Source organism: Thamnophis elegans, chromosome 1 (genome assembly GCF_009769535.1).
Source record: "Thamnophis elegans isolate rThaEle1 chromosome 1, rThaEle1.pri, whole genome shotgun sequence".
Classification (NCBI taxonomy): domain Eukaryota; kingdom Metazoa; phylum Chordata; class Lepidosauria; order Squamata; family Colubridae; genus Thamnophis; species Thamnophis elegans.
Genome location: NC_045541.1, coordinates 121,329,974 through 121,350,621, shown reverse-complemented (window position 1 = coordinate 121,350,621; position 20,648 = coordinate 121,329,974). Strand labels below are relative to the sequence as shown.

General features: G+C 36.2%; 1 protein-coding gene across 1 annotated transcript in view; it reads right to left on the bottom strand.

The window, feature by feature from the left end:
- The window catches only part of MEIS2 (Meis homeobox 2), a 240,206-nt gene extending 219,856 nt beyond the window's left edge, over positions 1–20,350 (bottom strand). Inside the window, 10 exon segments of the mRNA XM_032236234.1 lie at positions 2,972–3,086; positions 13,721–13,801; positions 13,803–13,869; positions 14,658–14,710; positions 15,457–15,507; positions 16,184–16,290; positions 16,293–16,323; positions 17,801–17,856; positions 17,859–18,036; positions 19,108–20,350. Of these exon segments, the coding sequence (XP_032092125.1) occupies positions 2,972–3,086; positions 13,721–13,801; positions 13,803–13,869; positions 14,658–14,710; positions 15,457–15,507; positions 16,184–16,290; positions 16,293–16,323; positions 17,801–17,856; positions 17,859–18,036; positions 19,108–19,119 (751 nt within the window). The 5' untranslated portion in view covers positions 19,120–20,350.
- Between the last annotated feature and the right edge of the window lie 298 nt (positions 20,351–20,648).

The window sequence follows — 20,648 nt, the reverse complement described above, 5'->3', positions numbered from 1 at the left end:
AAGCAATAGGTGGTACTAATACTAATGCAGCCATTATACTATTATAATGTATGGAAAAGTTTACTTAAACAACTAAGATGAGTTGCTAAAAAAAAAAAACTTATAGAACCCAGCTAATATAATTTGAATTATCTTTCACTGAAGAGTGGTCAAAGGCTTTAACTCTTCCAATACCAGCACTTAAATTCATTCCATTATACTTTTCATTTCACTTTTTTTTTCATTTTATAAGGGTGCACTGTAGCTTTTTAAATAAAATATAAATATTCTTTATAATTTTTCCATTTATAAATGATGATTTTGGCAATAAACTTTGTTATGTTCTCCCAAGTTATCAAGTACCATATGTGTATCTGGAATATAAATGTAGAAGATTCAACTATTCCAGTATTGTTCACCTCCTCATGATACACATACAATGAATATATGCAATGAGAAATCCATTAGGGATTTATAATGTACAATAATATTTGTTTTATCAAACTATAAAATCTGGGAAAGCAAAAGATGTGATGCCCACAAATAAACAGAGAATGTGTATAGAACAGATAATAGTGTATTAGAAGTCAAGAAGACTAAAGTATGATGAAAAAGGCTGACAGAGAAAGATAGAAACTCTAATATTTGCTTATCAGTGTATCGTAATGCAGCACTAACCATTTTATATAATTCATCCCAAGGAATTTTGATTGATGCTTTAGTTGACAAGAAAATTGCATGGATTTGTGTGTGAAATCACCATAGTCATGTTCAGCTTGAAGGAGGTTTTACCTTTGGAATCCTATAGAAAACTCCTTTAAACAACCCATTCCCAGCATAGCCAATGGAATTGGAGTTGGCCAAGTCTTAGGGATAAGACAAGCAGGGTTTGAAGATTTAAACATAAAATTAAAAAAAAAAAAAGCTTAGATTCCCACATTCTTGATGTATTAAATTAAGTAACAAGGTAACTGTCTAGGTTTGGAAAAGCACACTCTAGATGAAAAATATTTCCTTCTGAACATAATATAAATACTGTTGAGTCATTACTGCATCTGACTCAAGTCAATGGAAAATTTTAAAAACTAACAACACGTTCAAAGTAGCCTTTTAAAAGTTAGTTTTAAAGAAAATGGATCTTTTCAACCAATGACTGATTTTATTACAAAGAGCCGGCATACAATCAATTGATATGGCACCCATTATGCAGATATATAATTCCTAGTTCCATCATTCCAATCCAGAGTATTTCTCCAAGCCACTAGGAAGATATTTTTCCTGAATGGGTCATAGCAGCTTGTGTCTGCATGTGATTTGAATCAGGGCCATTCCTTGAGGCAAGATTTAAATACCTTCTGTGCCGCATCATGGCTCAGACCCAAATCACACCTTTTAATATGTGGCTGTATACCTTAATCTAAGCTTTCCCACAACTGCCTCTAGTCTTGGAAAGAGAAGAGAAAAAATACTGGGCAAATATTACTAAGGATGGTCCTGATTTCTGGAACAAAAATAAACAAGCACAGAGTATTTGTTGCTTTAGGACATGAAAACTTACTCCTGATGAAGGTAAATAGCTATTAATCTAATTTAGTGAGTTCATCATGGAGTTCATCCAGGAATTATACATAATCACAACACTCATTTGTTTTTAAATATACATAATCATATATATACATATGCATATATATATATATATATATATATATATATATATATATATATATATATACACATACATACATATACATATACATATACATATACATATACATATACATATACATATACATATATATATACACACACACATACATACACACACAAACACACACACACACACATATATATATATATGCATCAATAATCTACTTTCTAAAAAGAAGTTGACAACATTGAAAAGATGTAGCACAGTTTTGAAGAAACTAGATTAAAAACACTGGGATGTTAGCAAATATCTAGTTTAATCTTTGCAAAAAAGATGAATAGCTAAACTTTAAGGGGTTTTTTTCTGTTAAGTTGAATAATTAAATATGATTTTTTTAAAAAAAGTTAATTATGCAAACTGGAACTATTGTCAATAAAGTGTTAAATTGGATTCCAATCCCAATTTAACAGGGAGCAAATCCTATTTGATTCAATGTGACTTATTCGTGAACAACTATGAATATCACTGTCCCATTAAGTGTATAAAATGTTCATGTTACCCATGTTAAAGTAAGATTATAATTATAACGGGTACAATGCCTGCATCTTATACCGCAATCCTAAAAATGTTAACTGACATAACTAATTTATTAGAAATTGATATAACTAATACAAACTTAACATATTTCCAAATAAAGTAGGGTAGGTTGAAATATTAAGTGGTAATCCACAAGCAACTCATTACAAAAGAAATTCTTAATTTTATTAGAATACTTTAGTATAAAATCTACTGTCAATTTCAAACCATTCAATAAATGCATTTTTTGTGTGGATGAGTCAAAATTGTTTTTGTTTTCTCCCTGTACTGGGTTAAGAAGAACATTTCAACTGGCTTGAAAAGCCTTTTTTCAGTTGACTGTAATATTTTTCTATTTAGAGACTAATGTGAATTGCTGCACCACAGCTGGGGTGCATGTCTGCCACGATATTTACTTATACCACACATGCACACACAGAGACACACACAGAGAGAGAGAGAGAGAGAAGAGAGAGAGAAGAGAGAATCCTGTAGATAACCAAATTTGTAAAGGAATTGGCAGAACTAATCAATTGTTATTGCAAAGCTTGTTTGAAGATTAGATATTTGGCTTTGAAATAAAAATAAAATACAGCTAAGATGGGTGAAAAAAAGGAAACAAGTGTCTCCCTAAGTTACAGCTGATTACATTGCAAGCCTGCCATTCATGTGTTTACACTAAGGCAGATGTACTGATATAATAAAAGACACTGAAGTTATTTTAGTCATGCCTACTTTGCACAGGGAAAAAAAAGCTTGACCTTTTACCTTGCTCACTGCTGTTGTCTCCACTCTGGGAAGCATGGCCCCCACTGGAAGGCCCTGGTGTGCCTGCTGAGTGCGTTGACGTTGCATCATCATGATCTCTCCAAGAGGAAGGATTCTGGTTTCAGAATGTCCATTTTTTCCCACAGTTATCATTCCAATAGCAAATCGAGGAAGGGAGGTTGGGAAGCCAGAAAAAAAGTAGGCAGGTTAGCATTTGCAAATATTCCTAAAATTCAGACACTGTTCAGAGGCAAATGATTAGTGATGTTGCAATCCTAAACCATTTTAACTAATAATAATATTTTAAAGTTCTTCTCCTTAAAAGAGTTTTTAAAAAAACTTTTCATACTTTTAACAACCAGTTGGTCAGTTAAGGAAATATTTTAATATTTTATATGTATATGGTCACAAAATAATTCCATAGATGAGCCTATGAAGGCATATTAAGTTCAATAGCAATTATTCCCAAGCAAATCAATATATGATTGCTCTCTAGTTCTGATAATAAAAAGAAAATCACTAGAACTATTCAAAAACACAGCTGAGCTACTATCTCTCTTTATTTCAGTGTTTGCTACCAAATTTGCAGCAGGGTATTTTTTTCTAATATGGTGTGGGAAATTAATAATTATAACACACACAAAAATTATTTTTTTCTCTATTATAACATCTATTACAAATAATACCCTAAACAAAATATACCTAATACGGAAGGTGGATGATGCTTTTAAAAGATTATACAGCTAAAGGCTAACTAGATATGTAAGTTTAAATGGTCATTTGCAATATATCCTTCTCTAACCTTTCTATCTGATATATAATGGCAATACATGAATGAATAATCATTGAAGATTTGGCAAATCTTTCCTATTTCTACAGTAGTTTAGTAATATAATTCCCATTTTAAAAAAAATATTGATCATCGGTTTTCCTGAAGAGAACTGCTATTTAAAAAGATACATGAAGAAAGCTGAAAGTTGCAGCTAACTGCTACTTCACTAAGCATATTCTCCTCCTGGTCCTCCTCCCTTTTCCTGATCATTCCCAATACCCTGCTGTTGCTTAAAGGAAAACAGGAATTCTACTGTACAGGAAAAGCTTTATCAGCACCACATGAAGGCAGGCAAGGGATGGAATTTCCTCCAGCAGAAAAGGAGAACAAGAACACATGCAATAGATCAGACTTAGAGCTGAACTTCCATTGCTTGTCACCTATCCATGACAGCTTAAATTAAAGACATCCTAACAAGAAGCACTTTTGTAAAATATTCTATATTCAGGGAAATATCATGAACCCTAAGCAATTCCACAGAGAAGGCATCAATATTTACTTTGCAGTAAACTTCAGCATCACCATCAACAACTACATCTAAACATTTAGAAAATTTAGAAAAATACCAATCCTTTCAAGCCTGGAGATGGAAAATAACCCCAATAACCAAAACTTTTTACTGACTCCCCCCAAATTATTGCATTTTGAACCAAATGCTTAATTACTTAATTAATTACCAGGTTAGCAACTGAAGCTCAAGTTATCATCTTTAAACAAAGTTCTAAATAATTTCTTATAAAAATATCAAGTAACACTTGAAAAATCATAATCCAACACTAAATTGAATGGGTATTAATGTCTAAGCAGTGAAAGAGAGATAAATGGAAACAAATAGTTAATAATAACTACACAACTCTCTTACTTAGATAAATAGAACAATCTACAAAAATAAATCAAAATTGAAATACTGCATTAAAAAATAATTTCCGATCAAACTAATTTTGCCTAAATCAATTTCCACATTACCGAAAGTCACATTGAAAAATTAAAAAATGCTATAATTAAAAGTAACTCTTCAAATTAATGTTTTCCTCCCACAATATACAAAAATACTACCATACTGCATGCTCAGGAAGATTTAAAATAAAAGAAAAAGTTGAAAGAATCCGAAATGTTTCAATTTTATGCTTATATCTATTATGTGTGTCTATATGGAGACACATAGAAATGCATACACATGTGTATATACATATACACAAGACTATTTCAAAAGAGCAATGTTGATTAGACTTCAGGAAAACTTATATGGAAATAAAGTCACGATCAAGCAAGTTTCTGTGCAGTCTCGATTAAACAGACTGAGCCTAGGAGCTCCTCTTTTTATCTCTGAGTTAGGAAACCATTCAAATAGCTTCAAGCTGAAGGCAAACAGCAGACAGGAGCACTTTAGCCCTCTGCAGCCTCTCTCAGCGTCAGCTGTTTGCCGGATGGTAATCAGATAAAGAGTTAGAAGAAATACATGAAAAAGGTAACAAAACAAAAGCCTGGCATGCATTTACTCCTGCATCATCATGTTGAAAGCTGCTCTTTATAAAATTTATAAAACAATATTTTCCTAGGACACATATTTCAGACACTATAATGTTATGTTATGTTCTTCAGGTTTTCTTAAAAGTAGCTTCTGTTGAAAGTCCTTAGTTCACTATTAAAGTTTTAGAAATTTATCCAGTTAACACCTTAAGTTTTAAGGCACATGTTAACCAAAACCATACAGTAGGAAAAATCAGGTGTTTCTGGTTTATATAAGGACATTGAGTGAAACTTCTTGCAGCAGAAATAATTTGCTTTTTATACCTTCACTCAGAGATCCAATCTCAATTAGAAGGAGGGTATGGTGGCTACTTACATTGATAGCCATTTAGGGGGGGACCCTATAACTGCCTTTTATTCTTCCAAGAAAATAATAGCAGGGGAAATTGGGAAGAATATATGGAATATTTGTGTTTCACCTTCAACTTCCCAAGAGTTCCCTAAGTCTGTCTGACATTAGGTTTGGCCAAAACCCATATTCTGTCATTCATTTTTAGTATATGCATATGCATAATTTGAGAGCATTACTCATGACCAAATAGTCAGTTTCATCCACAAGTTAATGGCAACAATGAGATATTTCATTCTGGGTATGTATTTCCATAGAACTATTTAATTAAATTTGGGCACAGATTATTTATTTATTTATTTCATTAGATTAATATGCTGCCCCACTACACAAAAAATTAAAGTCACCCTAGGGATACTTAAGCAGCAAAATAACTTTCTAATTTTAATATAGTAGGCCAATAGTGTCCTGCCAGAATATTTAGCTTCTTTCATCAGATTGTATGCTATCATGGCATTTTTTCTTGATTTACTTGAGAGAATGTAGTATGGGGCAAGTTTTGTGAGAGAAGAGTAACTGGAAAATTGTCTATATGCTGAATTCAACTGGAATCAACTTTTCCTGTATAACCACTAGAGTCCTGAAGAATTTATACTTCAGTATTATATTAAAAATCTGGTTAAATTTAAATATAATAGCACATACCATATGCATCATCTCAAACAACATATACATACTGAGCTGAAAAGAACATAAGCTTGTAACCAGAAAACAACCTTACATACTTATGAAGATACAACTTCAGTATAAAAGTATGCTGAAACATTCAGAAAACAACTTAGCATATGAAAAGCTACTCAAAAAGTCAACTCGCATTATCTAACTATCTTTTGGAAATGGCTTGTTTAACCTGAAACCAATGTTTAATAGAAATGCAGATGTTAAGGGGAGGTTGGTACTTTGATCATCCATATTCTTTAAATTGTTATTCCAACCAATAGCTTAAAAATGGGACAGCGTAAGAATTGGATTAAGACAATTATAACCTGTCACAGCAACTATTTATTTAACTTTGTACATAATATTATGACACATATTTATACAGTAAAAAAGTATGAATATGTTGAATTGAATCACCAGCTGAAGTGCCATGTACTATGGAATGCAGAGTTCACATGTATCTATTCCCAATAGTTTTAATAATTGGGAGTCAAATATGGCACTGCTCTTGCTCTTATCTAATTGTGTTAAAGAGCAGTGTTACCAGGAGCAGAGCAGTAATACTGAGTGGCACACAATAGAAGGAGATGGAAAATAGATACAAGAAGCTAGGTCTCCAGGGGCAGTATTTTCTATTTGCTGGGCTAAGACTCACAGCTGATAATGCAAGTTGTAATTAATATAAAAGCAGGAGACAATATGGGGAAGGCTTGTACTAGCAGGGCCACAGGAGATCACTCTGCAGCTATCTACTGTTTCTCATTATGTATACAGCTTTTCACAGAAACACAACTTTGCCAGTATTTTTCCCTTGAAAGTTTTTAAAAAATGATTTAGCACCATCATTGGATTTTGCAAAATCTAGAGAAGAGCAGGGAAAGGACAAGAGTCTCTAGGCATATGAAGCAAATGTACTGCGTACTGTTTTGCTGTTCTTACAAATCTAATGGAAATTTTAAATGTTTTAATTCCTACATGCTTTTTTAAAAAAAGAAATGAAATATTTTCAACACAGACCTGTTTTATAATAATTATTTATTAACATTCCTTAGAGGCATGTGATTGTTTATATGCTTGAATACTGGTCACTCATCTTGTACAATGCCAAGGTTAGTGATTTAATAAGCCTCAAACTTCTGTGTAAATGACAGCTTACACAGATACAGATGGATTAACTCTGCATTCCTTATGCAACCCAAACTTTCACTGGGCAAAATCACTTTAATTATGCAAGGGGCCCCTGTGGGGTCGATTCTGATCTCACACTGTTTTTATAGTAGTACAACTCAATTTTTCATTATGAAATTACTTGTATTTCAAAATAATATTCTATTTAACTGTCTACCTATCTATATTGCTACAAGCTAGTCAGTAAATAGTTGGAAGAAGATAGAATCAATTGATTTTGATGGGCATTTATATGCAAAAATAAAAATAGCTCTCTTATCTACGGCATTCATAAAACTTTCTGATAGAAAAAGAAGCCTTCTCTTCTTTTAATAAACAAATTAAGAAGACATAGTACTGTAGTAAAGTACAGGTTGTGTACTAGATTGCACTCAGTTATTATAAATCAATTTTGTATATAAAAAACATCAACACTTTGACATGGTATTTTGACTATAGGTTAAATACATTTCATTTCATCTAAAGCCTAAGCATAAACTATATAAGATCTCCTATCATCTAAACAGTACTGAGAACACCAGCTGAATGACACAATTTACCTAAAAATTTAGTTCCAGTTACTAATATATTACAGAACAAGATTGTTACCTTATGAAAATATAATCTATACTCACATTAAAACATTGTAAAATACAATATGTAAAATTTCAAAACTGCTGGCATAAACAGTGCATTTATAAAAAATCTTGGTAAGAAAATATACAGATTTAATACACAGATTCAAACATACACATGAACACAAACATAATCCCACTTAAATATAAATAGCTTAATCTGATATTATATAACAGAGCAATCTTAGGCATGTCTTTTTAGAAATAAATCTCACTTAGTTTAGTAAAATTTCTCATGTATCTATCCATAAGACTGAAGCACTTATAACATACATATTAAAACAAGATCATCTTTTAGATAAAAATCTGCAAGAATAGTCCTTTTATACCACATATTAATGTAATTTTCTTTCACTGTACTTACTTTTACAAGTATCTTATACCATATGTGAATCAATCTCTACAAACCTCTACATATGTAGTATGTTTTCTTGTGAATTTAAGATTTCAAATGATCTAACGTGAGCTATGTGGATAGAAAAGTTACATCTGCTTATTCATGAATGTGGACTCTTTCTACTTGCATCAGCCTTTTTTCTTATTACAGATGTTATACCTTTTATATTGATATTGAACAGTATTCAAAAGAGTACTTTTCATGTACAGTATTCCTTCATTACACAATAGAACTAGTAAAAATAAGCTGAAAGATAAACAAATGCCAACATAAATGCAGTTTTATTTCAGTTAAATTGTAAATACGTTACTTGATGAAGCATTCCAGACACTACAGGATAATTTTTTACTACATTTAAGATGCTAACAACTGAGATCTAAGTGGGAAAGCATTATAATATCAAATTTAATGTAGAGAAAGAATTTAGTGAAATCAAGTTAATTTTATGAAGATTGTTAGACAATGTGCTAGCTATCAAATCTGTTATTCTTGGATAACAAACACTAGATGACTAGTATGGTAAATATAAAACCAGCAACTTTACAAGCTTCACCCTATGAGCAATGGAATATAGCATACTATTTTGACTGTACAACTGATTACATCTCTTTGTATATTTTACACAGTATGATCACTGGAAAATAGTATAGTCTTGTAGCTACCTACTTCTCAATAATCCTACTGAAAAATATTACTTTTAAGCAATTCCTCCTTCTCGCCAAAGGTTTGTAATGATTGTACTGTAATGATACAGTAAATAGAACTGCAACTGTGAACTGCTTCACAGAATCTGTATGAAGCAGAATCCATATAAGTACACAGTTATGTTTGTTAATTTGTTTTCTGTCCTAAAAATAATAAAGTATAAGGACATTAAGACCTGATCTTACATTCCTGGCAAGTCTAACATTCCACAAATTTGTGGTTCATTGGAAAGAAAGCCTTTTGAAGGAATTGCTGTTTATATCTTTTTAAAAAAATCTAGAAATCAAAGCTGAGCAACTACAACAAAAGTATATGAACTACATAAGTTATTTATTTTAACATAGTATTGTTTATTGGATACTAGAAAAATTGAGCCATCCCTAAAATATTGTACATGGCATATTTCTCATTCTGCTGTAGCATCAATATATTGTTCACATTTGCCTTAAATTTTTACAGACCTTTGTGCACAGAACATATTTAGCTTTAGTTCAAATGTGAAAATAGTTTTATCTATGAAATATAAATATAAAATCTTCTTCAAGTCAAGTCCTACTCTGAGTAACTTCATGAACACAGAAAATATGGAATTGTCTTGCCAAAAAATATGAGTTTGTCATTGCCTTCCTGAATTTTCCCTCTGCTTGGTCTAAGTTATAGTTTCTGGGTGGTCTCTCATCCATGTACTAAACAAATTTGACCCTATCTAGTTTTTTTTTAGATCAGTCAAGGTTGACTAGGTTCTGTGATAAAGGTGTGAAAATCTACAAGCATTCCTGAATGTATATATACTTAAATAAGAGTTTAAGCAATCAGTGCTGGCTCTGTTTTCAAAAACATTTTAAAATTCTCATTTTTGTAAATGAGTGTGACTTGAGCATCTTTAATACAAACTAACAAATACTTTGTAAACTGATCTTCAAAGTACATTCCTAGAAAGTCACTATCTCTTGCTTTAATCATCCAATATAAATCTAGAAAACCCTGCTTTACAGGTCTAGTGTAAAGTATTTTAAGGATTTAGAAACTGTTCTTTGGATTATTATAAAGAAAAATAGTGTGAATGAATCTATTCCAAATATTCATTTACATAACTGGAATATATATACTGGCATAGTCAAGGCAGAACAAGAATAAAAATCTCCTGCTATCAGTCTTTACTTCCATTTTGAAAGATCTCAGCTATGAATTAGGTATAGGCCATTTTCTATTATCCTTTTCTCAGATCATTAACAAATGTAATAAAACAAGTTGTAATGCTATCAGTGTTATACGAAAAATCCCTTGAAATAGGATTTCCACGAAAGTGTGTGTGTGTGTGTGTGTTTGTGTGTGTGTGTAAAATTGTTAACTACTTGTAAAGAATCTAAAAAAATACATTTAAAACTATATGAATAATGGTTAACTGAAGTCAAGGTTGAGGAATCTTGAGTTCATATATATGCATACATGTGACAGTGATAAATTGCATTCCTAAGAAGCACAAGTCAACAATGTCTACAGTAGTATTTTATCTGGTTTATTTCAGTTATAGCACATTTCCACACATCTACAACTAACACTTGAGTGCAATAAAAATATATGAGAGCATTAAAAATTCAAACCGTAATTATGGAGTTTATATTTACTAACTATGCCACAGCATACATCAAATATAGCAATTTTCTGTAACTAACAGTATCCTAGCCTTTGACTAGCAAAGTTCCTGGACAACTTATTATAGAAGAATTAACAATAATCAACAGTACCATAAAATAACATTGTGTGCATTTTATTGTTATCAGAAAGACTGCCTTTTTACATAAAAGCTAATATTTTTGCCAAAATGAAGCCTTTTAACTAAATTATTTTTTAGCAATGCAGCAATCTACAAAGAGACAAATAATATTTGAACACAGGAATCTCATTCTGATTAGCTCCTCTGACATTTCCTTAGTTTGAGCTATACCATAGTATATAACTTTCAACCACGTTAGGACCCAGTAAACTGCTACTACAGTTACTATATTGCAGTTTATCTATAACCATGAACAGAACAGAAAAATAGAAATATTGGAATGTCAATTATTTTTCACAAACTGTCCTTTGCACAAAAGGGGCTTTGGCCCAGAACAAATTAAAACATCTTTAAAGCTATAAATTCATAGTCAGTCAAGTATTTCAAAAGTAAATACAGCCATAAGAAAGACCAAAACAATGGTCAGGAGTTAATACATAGAAAACACCATGCCATCTTGTGTCCTTAAGTGGTTTATCATAACACCTGCACCACGCTTCACCAAATGAGACATAGCCGTAGGCTGTATTTAAATATGCATATCAAAGCAAGCAAAAATAAATCTTGAATAGCAAATTAAAGAAATGCTCATGTTTATCCATTATAAGTGTCAGGTAAAAATCCACAAATAAACAAGATTATTCTAGATTTGTATATGCTTATTAAAATTTCAAAATTCATTACTACTGATTATTAATAAAGTATTACACTTATATTAATATGTATCCATGTATGTATGAATGTGTACATTATTCTTATTATGTGTACCTTTATCAAATGTATCCTTAGGGTGATGTTAACATACATATCTAATAAGGCACAATTCCCAAATGCATATCAGTGATATAACTATTAATTTCCCAATTGGTGTTCTGGTTCCACAAATTATTAGTTCCTTCAAAAAAAAAGTATTAGGGTGCTAAAGTAAGAATAGTAGAACCCAAATGTCTAGAGCCCATTGCCCTATTATTTACATAGGCTTTAAATAATTATAACTATGAAAGTGATAAACTCTGACAGGTTAGGACAGGTTAACATATTTGCCTAAATTTGCTCTTTTACTATTGGAAGGTTGGAAAATATTATTTTCTCTGAAGATGGTTATATTATAAAATGTGAGTCCCCTGAAACCTCATTTTATCACTATAGTTGAATTTGAATATTTTAACAGAGCACTTCAAATTGGCTTGAGCACTCACCATCTGCTCGAGCCCTAAACAGTATAGTTTATGTAATCTCCTTTAATATAAACAACAGCAAGGTCCATTTCTACACGTCCACTTAAAACAAACTTACACTAAAAATGTTCTGGGAAGACATGCAATATGTGTGTGTGTGTGTGTGTGTGTGTGTGTACGCGCGCGCGCGCACACACACACACACACACACACATATTTGGCTCTTTCAGGATGCCGTCCATTTCAGGTCTAATGATCCCATAGTTATGTATGCCCTGATTTTAGTTTTAAATAATAAATATTTTAGAAACTATGATATTGCTTTATAGGCCTTAGTAGCTATAAATGATATAACAGAACTTTGAGGAAACATTCAGTGTTTCCTTGCTTATATGCTTTGATAGCAATAATTATAAAATGTCATGAAATCTCCACATGAGGATTTCCAAAGAAACAAAACAATTATATTTATTTAAATATAGAAATGGTCTGTAACAAATTAATATTTTTCTGTGGTTATTAAGTATTGTCAACAAATATAAAATAATATTTAACTTTCCGCCATATTTTGAAAAGAAAAGGAAAACAAATAGAAAATATTCTTTATTTTGGATCTACTTTTCAGAGCAGACCAAAACTTATTATAGATTCTTGTACATAGCACAGGAATTCCTTTGTCAAGTTAGAATAATGTTCCTTCTATGTTATTCTTAGTTTCTACCGCTTGTTATGAAGTTATTTACAATGCCTATGTAAACTCTCCTCTCTACACTCTTAGAAATAAGGTATTATTCACACTTGAACACTATGTGTCTATTATACATTCCTAAAGTAATATACTTATTAACATACGTAACAGGTTTTCATAAGCATTTCTATAAAGCATAACAGCTCATGTAAAATGCCATTCCCAGACATATTTGTGCATATTCAACAAAAACAACTCACTGAGCTACTACTAAAGTGTTTAAAACCAACGGCTAATGTGTAGTTACTCAGTCATAATTATTTGCAGCTTCTAAAAGGTTTTGTAAATAATTGGCATCTCAAGATTATTGAAATTTATTATGAAGCTTCAGCCACTTGGCAACATGTGCAAATTTCATGATAAGTTGCAATAGAGAAAGTAGTGCTGTTATTTATAACTTTGGTTCAAATTAGTACACAATAGCTAATAATTCTGCCTGGATAAAGTATGGAAGAAATCCCATTTTTAAATAGCTGAATAACTTAAATTGGGGTTTTTTGTTACACAGCAGAAATATTGCTTATTTTACTAGACAGTTTGTCAACTCTTCAATGTGTCAATGTTGTAAACTTTACATGACTGAACTTAAACTTCTCAGTAATAAAATATAAGTAATATTCTTCCATCAGAAACTTAGATTTAAACAATAGCTCTGTAACAGGTAACAGAGGTGAATTTAAAGTAAACAATTTAATAGACAGGTAATGGTAAGAAAATCCTTAATTAATAACAGTCCGATAAGAGCCATTACAAATTATTGAAAAGACTTACATGGTCAGCTAAATTTGTGGATGATCCTGAGAGTTCTTCATGGTCAGATTTGGAGCTGCCATCTCTTTCATCAATAACTAGGGTCTATGGGCATTTTGCCTTTAAGACAGCTAATGTACCGATGACAGAAATTATCACACAATTCATGACCTGAATGTAACATTTAAATAAAGAAAGAGAAAAAGAGATGCATTTTAAAAGAGGGAGAAAGCAAAATTTCTAGACTGCAACTTGATCTCCCCCCCCCCCCCATTAAAGCAAAAAGCACTGTGATCTACTATTCCAAGAGTAACTCTAATTAAGAGGCATATAGTTGAAGCAAGGAAACAATAGAGAAATTGTTGCAGCACATATTATTCCCCCGAGACTTGCTTGAGCAACAAGTTGGGGGATGCACAGCTATTAAACGTTAGCCTATTCTATAGATAGAAGAAAATCCGATTTGAGGATATTATCAGAAGTACTGAGATCTGGATAAATAAAACATAAAAACATAGGGAGTTCAGCCAAGAAAAGTGAAGGAAAGGAGGTGGGGAAAGACCAGTGTATATATTTTGAAATCTCTGGAAGAGTAAGAAGATATTTTTAGTACAAAATAATTTTCTTGTAGTATTTAGCCTTTTCATGTGATCATAAAATGTTGAGAACAGGGAATCATACTGAAAGGTAAGTTGCTTAAATATATCTTTGGTTCAAATAATTTGCAAGAAGAAACCAAGATAGAGAAGAAAAGGACATAGCAGATACTTGAAAGAAGGTAGGAAAGAATGGATGGGGGGGGAAAGGAGGGGGAGTTAGAAAAAAATAAAAAGAGCCATGCACTTTTGGTTTAGTGTCAGGATGTGCTTTGTACCAGTTACAGTGTCCTTTGAATTTCCCCAAGGGTTGTAGGAGGCCAAGAGAAGAAAAGGAAAAGAGGGAGTGCCCCCTTGCTCTTACCTTTTCTAATTCCAAAAGGTGAAACCTTAAAACTTGTATCGCTTGTATCATCTGAAAGAAAACAGGGAACAGAGGAATTGTCATATAAGGGAGAGAAGGAGGCAAGTCAAGGAGTGGGGGATTGTCAGGGCACGCTCTAATTATCCAGGATTTTAGCTCTTTGGACACGCTTGGGCAATTTTGATCATCAACTTTAACCTAAAGCACTTGATTTTTTTTTTTTAAAACCATCAAATCACACATAAACACACACACACTTAAAGAAAAACAGTGATAAGTGGTTTGCCAAGATGTCATCCCCTGTGGTTTTTTAAGTCTGCAAAGCAACCAAGTGCTAAACATCCACTCACGAATCCATCCTTTTTTTTAAGAAAAAACAAAGAAGGCAAGGTGAAATGGCTTCAAATGAATGATCTGCCGTCACCTCTTTTTTTCCCAAGTGGATTTCCAGTACTTTTAATATTAAAATTTGACAAATTATCAAAAGAATCATACTCAGCAGCTTCAAACTCTTTTCTGAAGCCATGATTTCCTTCTCTTTTGCTTCTCAGGGCTTAAACCCAGCTTTGCAACACATTAGCAGCTCAAGTATCTGCTGTCTTCCCCTTTCTATGTCAAGAATTCGAGTTCCTTGAAGCCCCTGGGTAAGAATAATTTCTTTTTCTTTCAGATTCTTGGCACCTCTACAAATATTTCTGCAAGTCCCTCTTCGTATTATTTTATTTTAACCAGGGCTAAGCACGTGGGGTCTCCCAGAGCATAAGAGGTCAAAATGAAACAGTCAGGAAGAACCTTACCAAATTATCCAATTCTGGATTTGAAGAAAAAAGTGGTTTTTCTGCCCGAACCTATATGGGAGGGGGGAGGGGGAAGAGTGAGTAGGAATCAGTGTGTATTTTGGCTACCTTAAAAACTCCCTATTTGTTTGGCCTGTGCCCCCACCCTACCTCACAGTCTAATTGTAACAGATCAAACATTAAGTAATTCCAAGTTCTTTTCAATGCCAAAGCGATATTTGGAAACTTAGGCCACTCAGGGCCACCACCATTCTTCCTGTCCCACACAAGCTTGTTCTCACCCAGTTCACAATTTCAACCAAGGGAGGGCTGAGAATGGGCCTAACAGCCCTCGAATTATTTCCCCACCCAATCCCCTTCTAACAATGCCCCCTTCCTGTAAGTAAGGGAATCCTAGAAGGTCTCCCAGCAGACCTTCTAGCAGCCAGAAGAGAAGGGAAGGGGGAAATGGGGATGATAGAGAGGTGGCTGAGCAGAAGGGAAAGGCACCCAGACCCAGATTGGCCGGAACATTTTCCCACAGACGCTCCAAAGCTTCCTAAGAGCAAGCGCCGCCCTCCCTTTCCCCAAGGCCTGAGGAACAGCAGGCCTCGTCGCGCGGGCCTTCTGAGGGGGGGGGGTTGCCTTCTATGGGGAGGGGGCTGTCTTTGGCTTGAGGTGTCGTGCGCTCAAGGTGGGGTCTGGGGGGGAAGGGGCGTGGAAAAGCGGGGAGGAAAAGAGTTTCGACCTGTTTAGCGAAGACGGCGATGTCCTCATTGAAGGAGTCGGAGGAGCAGACGTCTCCGCCGGCCACTCCGGGCTCTCGGGGAGTGCAGGTGGCGAGCTCGCACTTTCAAAGACCAGAGCTAACAGAGGAACAACGGGTGCCTGCCGGGCGACGACATACAAAGAGAAAAGGAGGGGAGAACGACATTAAGAGAGAGAGGAAAACGATGAGAGTGGGGAAAAGGGAAAATCTAATCAACAAGTTTCCTCAAAAGAAAAGAAACATAACGTATCTCCACGCGCGAGCTTAACGTCCCTCAGCCTTCCCATAACTAAAGAAAGGGACAACAACACGGAGCCAAAAGTAACACCACACATGCAGATGCTTCCCCACAAAAATCCTGGGTTGGAACCGAACTCCACAAATCCATGTGCGCCAACAAATAACAATTACCCAGCCCAGATTGAGCAGTGAAAGTCCCGGAGCTTTTAAACCTAGGAAACGAGCAGAGCCCTCGTCCCCGAAAACACGGCAGTACCAAACGCGTGAAGGCTTGATTTTTACCCAAAGTCTGAAGTTTCTAATTTTGGTGAGAAGTAATAAGAGCCACGCTATCTGGGAAGGAAAGGAGACGAGAAAGAAGGGGATCCCGGGGGTGGTAGAGACTCAAGAAATGCGTCCAGATTAAATATCGACTACCCCGTCATAAAAAAGAAGACGACTGAATAAATTCCTCCCCATTGTCCGGCCAGATACTGCCTGAGGATCAGGATCTAACTGGGCGATACGTTAAACCAGTAAATCCTTTTCCTAAATCTTTCCTCCTAGTGTTAATTGTGTCACAAGGACTGTTATTGCATGCTTTAAAGAAGGAAAGAAAAATGTCACCTAAATAAAACTTTGCTGAGGAGAATACATTTCCCCCAATCTTCCCATACCGCCACCCCGGTTTGTTTTCAAGGACTAACCCACATTTTACTTTTATTAATTCTGCATTTACAGAGCAACATCTAAAGAAATAAACAGCACAACCTCCGCTGATTTCAGTAGAATTTGCATGTGTGTAAATGAGTTTGGGGAAACCAGGCTTCCTTTTCATTTCTAAGAGCAGGGAAACAATACATATTTTAAAAGCTCTTAAGGACTGTCTAAAGACTGTCCGAAGAATGGAGCAGTTTAGCCACACTGCTTTCACTAAATCTGAACACACTTCCAGCGCGTCAAAATAACACGCCCGTCAATCCCTGCATCATCCATGGGATTTCTTGGCTGAACTTTCCCATATATTTATGCCGTTTTTAACTTTATCTACCTAAAATGTTTTTATTACCTACAGAAATGCAGAAAGGGATCTATCGTGATCTATACTGATCTATAGTGACAATTACACGCGTCCTCTAGATTTCAGGAAGAAAACCCGAGTAGGATTTTAGAAAAGAGAGATTGTTTTAAAAAGCATTTACAGTTGTCTCCAAAAATCTTGTGCCTACTGCACTCTTTGTGCAGGACGGTTATTCCTCTGCCCCCTTTCCTGAAAGAGAGATCTCTCCGGCCCTTTGCACCTACACACACACACACACCGAAATACACATATGCTGCAAGGAGCGGGCCACTGCGCCTGCTTGCCTTGCTTTGTACCTACCCATAAATTGCATCCTTGTCCCGCTTCAAGGCGTCATTGACAGCCGATCCATGCTGGCCGGCATGACATTGGGGTGCGGGGCATGGGCTCCATAATGCTGGCTGGCATGCAGTGGCGGCCCGTGGTTCAAATGGTGTACTGGGGGGATCGGCCTGGGGGCGTGAGGGTCTCCATACATGGAAGCAGGTACCCCTACTCCGTCCATCCCGCCGTAATGAGGCAGCTCATCGTACTGTCAAAAAGAAAATGGGCCAGAAAAGGAAGGAAATAGAACCAGAAGAAGAGAGAGAGGAAAGAGAGAAAGAAAAAGAAAGGGGGGTGAAAAGGGGAAGAATAAACAAAAACAAAACAAAACAAAAACAACAGAAGTCAGAAGAGAGTAAAGCACCAGGCAAGTCAGACAAAACAGAGCAAAACTACAAACCAGGACCAGCCACAACAGAGAGGAAAGCGATACAAACTGAAATCAAAATAAAAAGTGCAGTCGACAGAGCTGGGGGGGGAGGGGGCAAGGGAAGACGGGGGCAAGGAATGTGTGTGAGAGAGAGAGCCGGTTGTGGGGAAAGCTCTATCGAGGGCAAAATACGGGAAGGGGAAGTGTGAAAGGGAAGAAGGAGGAAACCGTCTACGAATTAGAGGAGACGGGGCCACAGATAAACGAACACCCCACCGGTGACCAGATGAATGCTACGGAGTAGGAAGGGTAAACAAGACTGAGAAGGGAGAGAAGAGCGCGAGAGAAAGAGAGCAAATAATCTGAAAGTTACCAGAAACATTATTTAGTCGCAATTCCCCCTTGTCCTTGTCAAAATCAGAGGTAAACCAAGCAGCAAATGTAGCTGTATTTCCCAGGCAGCGGCAGCAACAGCCACAGCAGCAGAAGCGGCGGCGGCAGGCGGCGGCAGCAGCAGCAGGCAAACCTTCCCCCCTGTAAACCGCGCGCCACTGAGCACTTAGAGAGGAGCAGGGAATCGCGCTGCTGGGGAAAAAGCTACAGAGGAAAGAAGCGTGGAACAATTGCACACGCACGCACGCACACACCACACACACACACACAGAGGGAGACAGACACACGCAGAGAGAGAGAGAGAGAGAGAGAGAGAGAGAGAGAGAAAGAGGGGGAAAGAAAGAGACATAGAGGCACACGCACACACAAAACCGGTGAATAATTTTTGCTGCTATTTGTTTTGTTTCTCTAAACAGTGGCCGCCATGAGCAGCAGCAACGGGGAAAGAGCAAATCCGACAGGTCCCTCTTAAGAAAGGATTTATACGTAAGGTACGTGCTGGAGATTTAAACCTACCCTTTGCGCCATCAGTCTGCGCTCCAATAAACTCCGGGATGTGTCCTATATTTAATATCCCAGTCCAGTAACAACACCAACAAAGTGACTGAAGAAGAAGGAAAGGAAGAAAAAAAAATCCCTTTTCCCTTGTTTCTCCGACCCACTTATAGAGTTCTCCAATACGCGTAAATATTCATAAAGACAATCGTTATAACAATAAAAAGTAGGGAAAAATAAACCACGTAGAGTTTGTCTGTTTCCCCAGCGTGCTCTTCTTTATTTCCCTTTTCTGTGTCTTTCCTTTTTTCTTCTTTTACGTAAAAAAAAATATGATGGTGTCTAAAAAAAAAATAAACATAAAAGTCGCCAAGCCCCACACTGAAGGTTACGATCGGCCCGTCAGCAACCCACATGTAACCAAACTGTCGTGTCTCATGGCTTTTTGCCACTCCAGCTGTCAATCAAAGCCATGGAATGTCAAGGTAGTGAATGAATGATGGCTGATGGTGAAGAAGAAGAAGAAGAAGAAAAGAGGAATCTTTTAACCTCGGATTCTTCTCTCAGTAAGTCCGCGTTTGGGATTTTGCTTGTAGGAAAGCTATAGTTTCTTTAAAAAAAAAAACTACCGGGAGGGGGAGGGTGGGGTAGGATGCGAAGAAAAATGGAATAGTTTGCAAAACGTGGACTTCCTCCGTTCTTTTTGTGTGCGTGTGTATGTGCGTGGTTGGGTGAGTGTGTGTGCGCGCGCGTTGTTGTTGTTTTTTCTTTCCCCCTCCTGGTAGGTATTTGTCTCCCTCTTCACCTCTCCCTCTGAGATGAGTGAGTGTCAGTAAGTGTTGGCAGGTTGGCTGCTGGCTGGCTTATAGAAGAGGCTCAGTTTTGCGGCGCTGATCGGCGGGAGAATGAAATGACGGAACCCGGAAGTAGTGGTGGCCATAGCCAGTCCTACAAGAGAGACACATACAAGGGAGAGGGGAGAGGGAGAAGAGGGAGTGAGAGAGAGAGAGAGCGAGAGCGGGCGAAAGCAGGCGAGCCAGCTCGCGCTTACAGTCTGCGATATGCAGAGTATGCAATCAGGGCTGTTTCCACGCCACCCGGGGTGGGGAGGCGGGGGCGCGATGCAGCACGTTCAGAAATCTCAACCAAGCCGGCTCTCTGTTCCAGATAGGCGCGGAAAAGTGGAATGATACAGAGGGAATCTCGGGAGGAGGAAGAAGAAAACGAAGAAGGAGGAGGAGGAGAAGCAGGAGAAGGAGCAAAAAGAGAGGGGAGAGAGAGAAAGAGAAGGGGGGAGGGGGGCTGTGCGTGGGAACTACAAACAGCCCGAAGGGTTTTTTTTTTTAAGTATCCTAGAAGCCTAGCTCTGTTGCTTTTATTTATGGAGAGATTTTACCCTTCGGTATCCTCCTTTGCCTGGCCGCGCCGCTTAGCCATCGCTTCGCCTGGTGTTTGTTGTTCTCTTCTTCGGAGGGTAACTCTCAGTCCTGCGAGGGTTCAGTGTCCAGGAGAAGAGCCGAAGGAACTCGGGCAGTGGCGAACGTTTGGAACGAGGCGCGGGC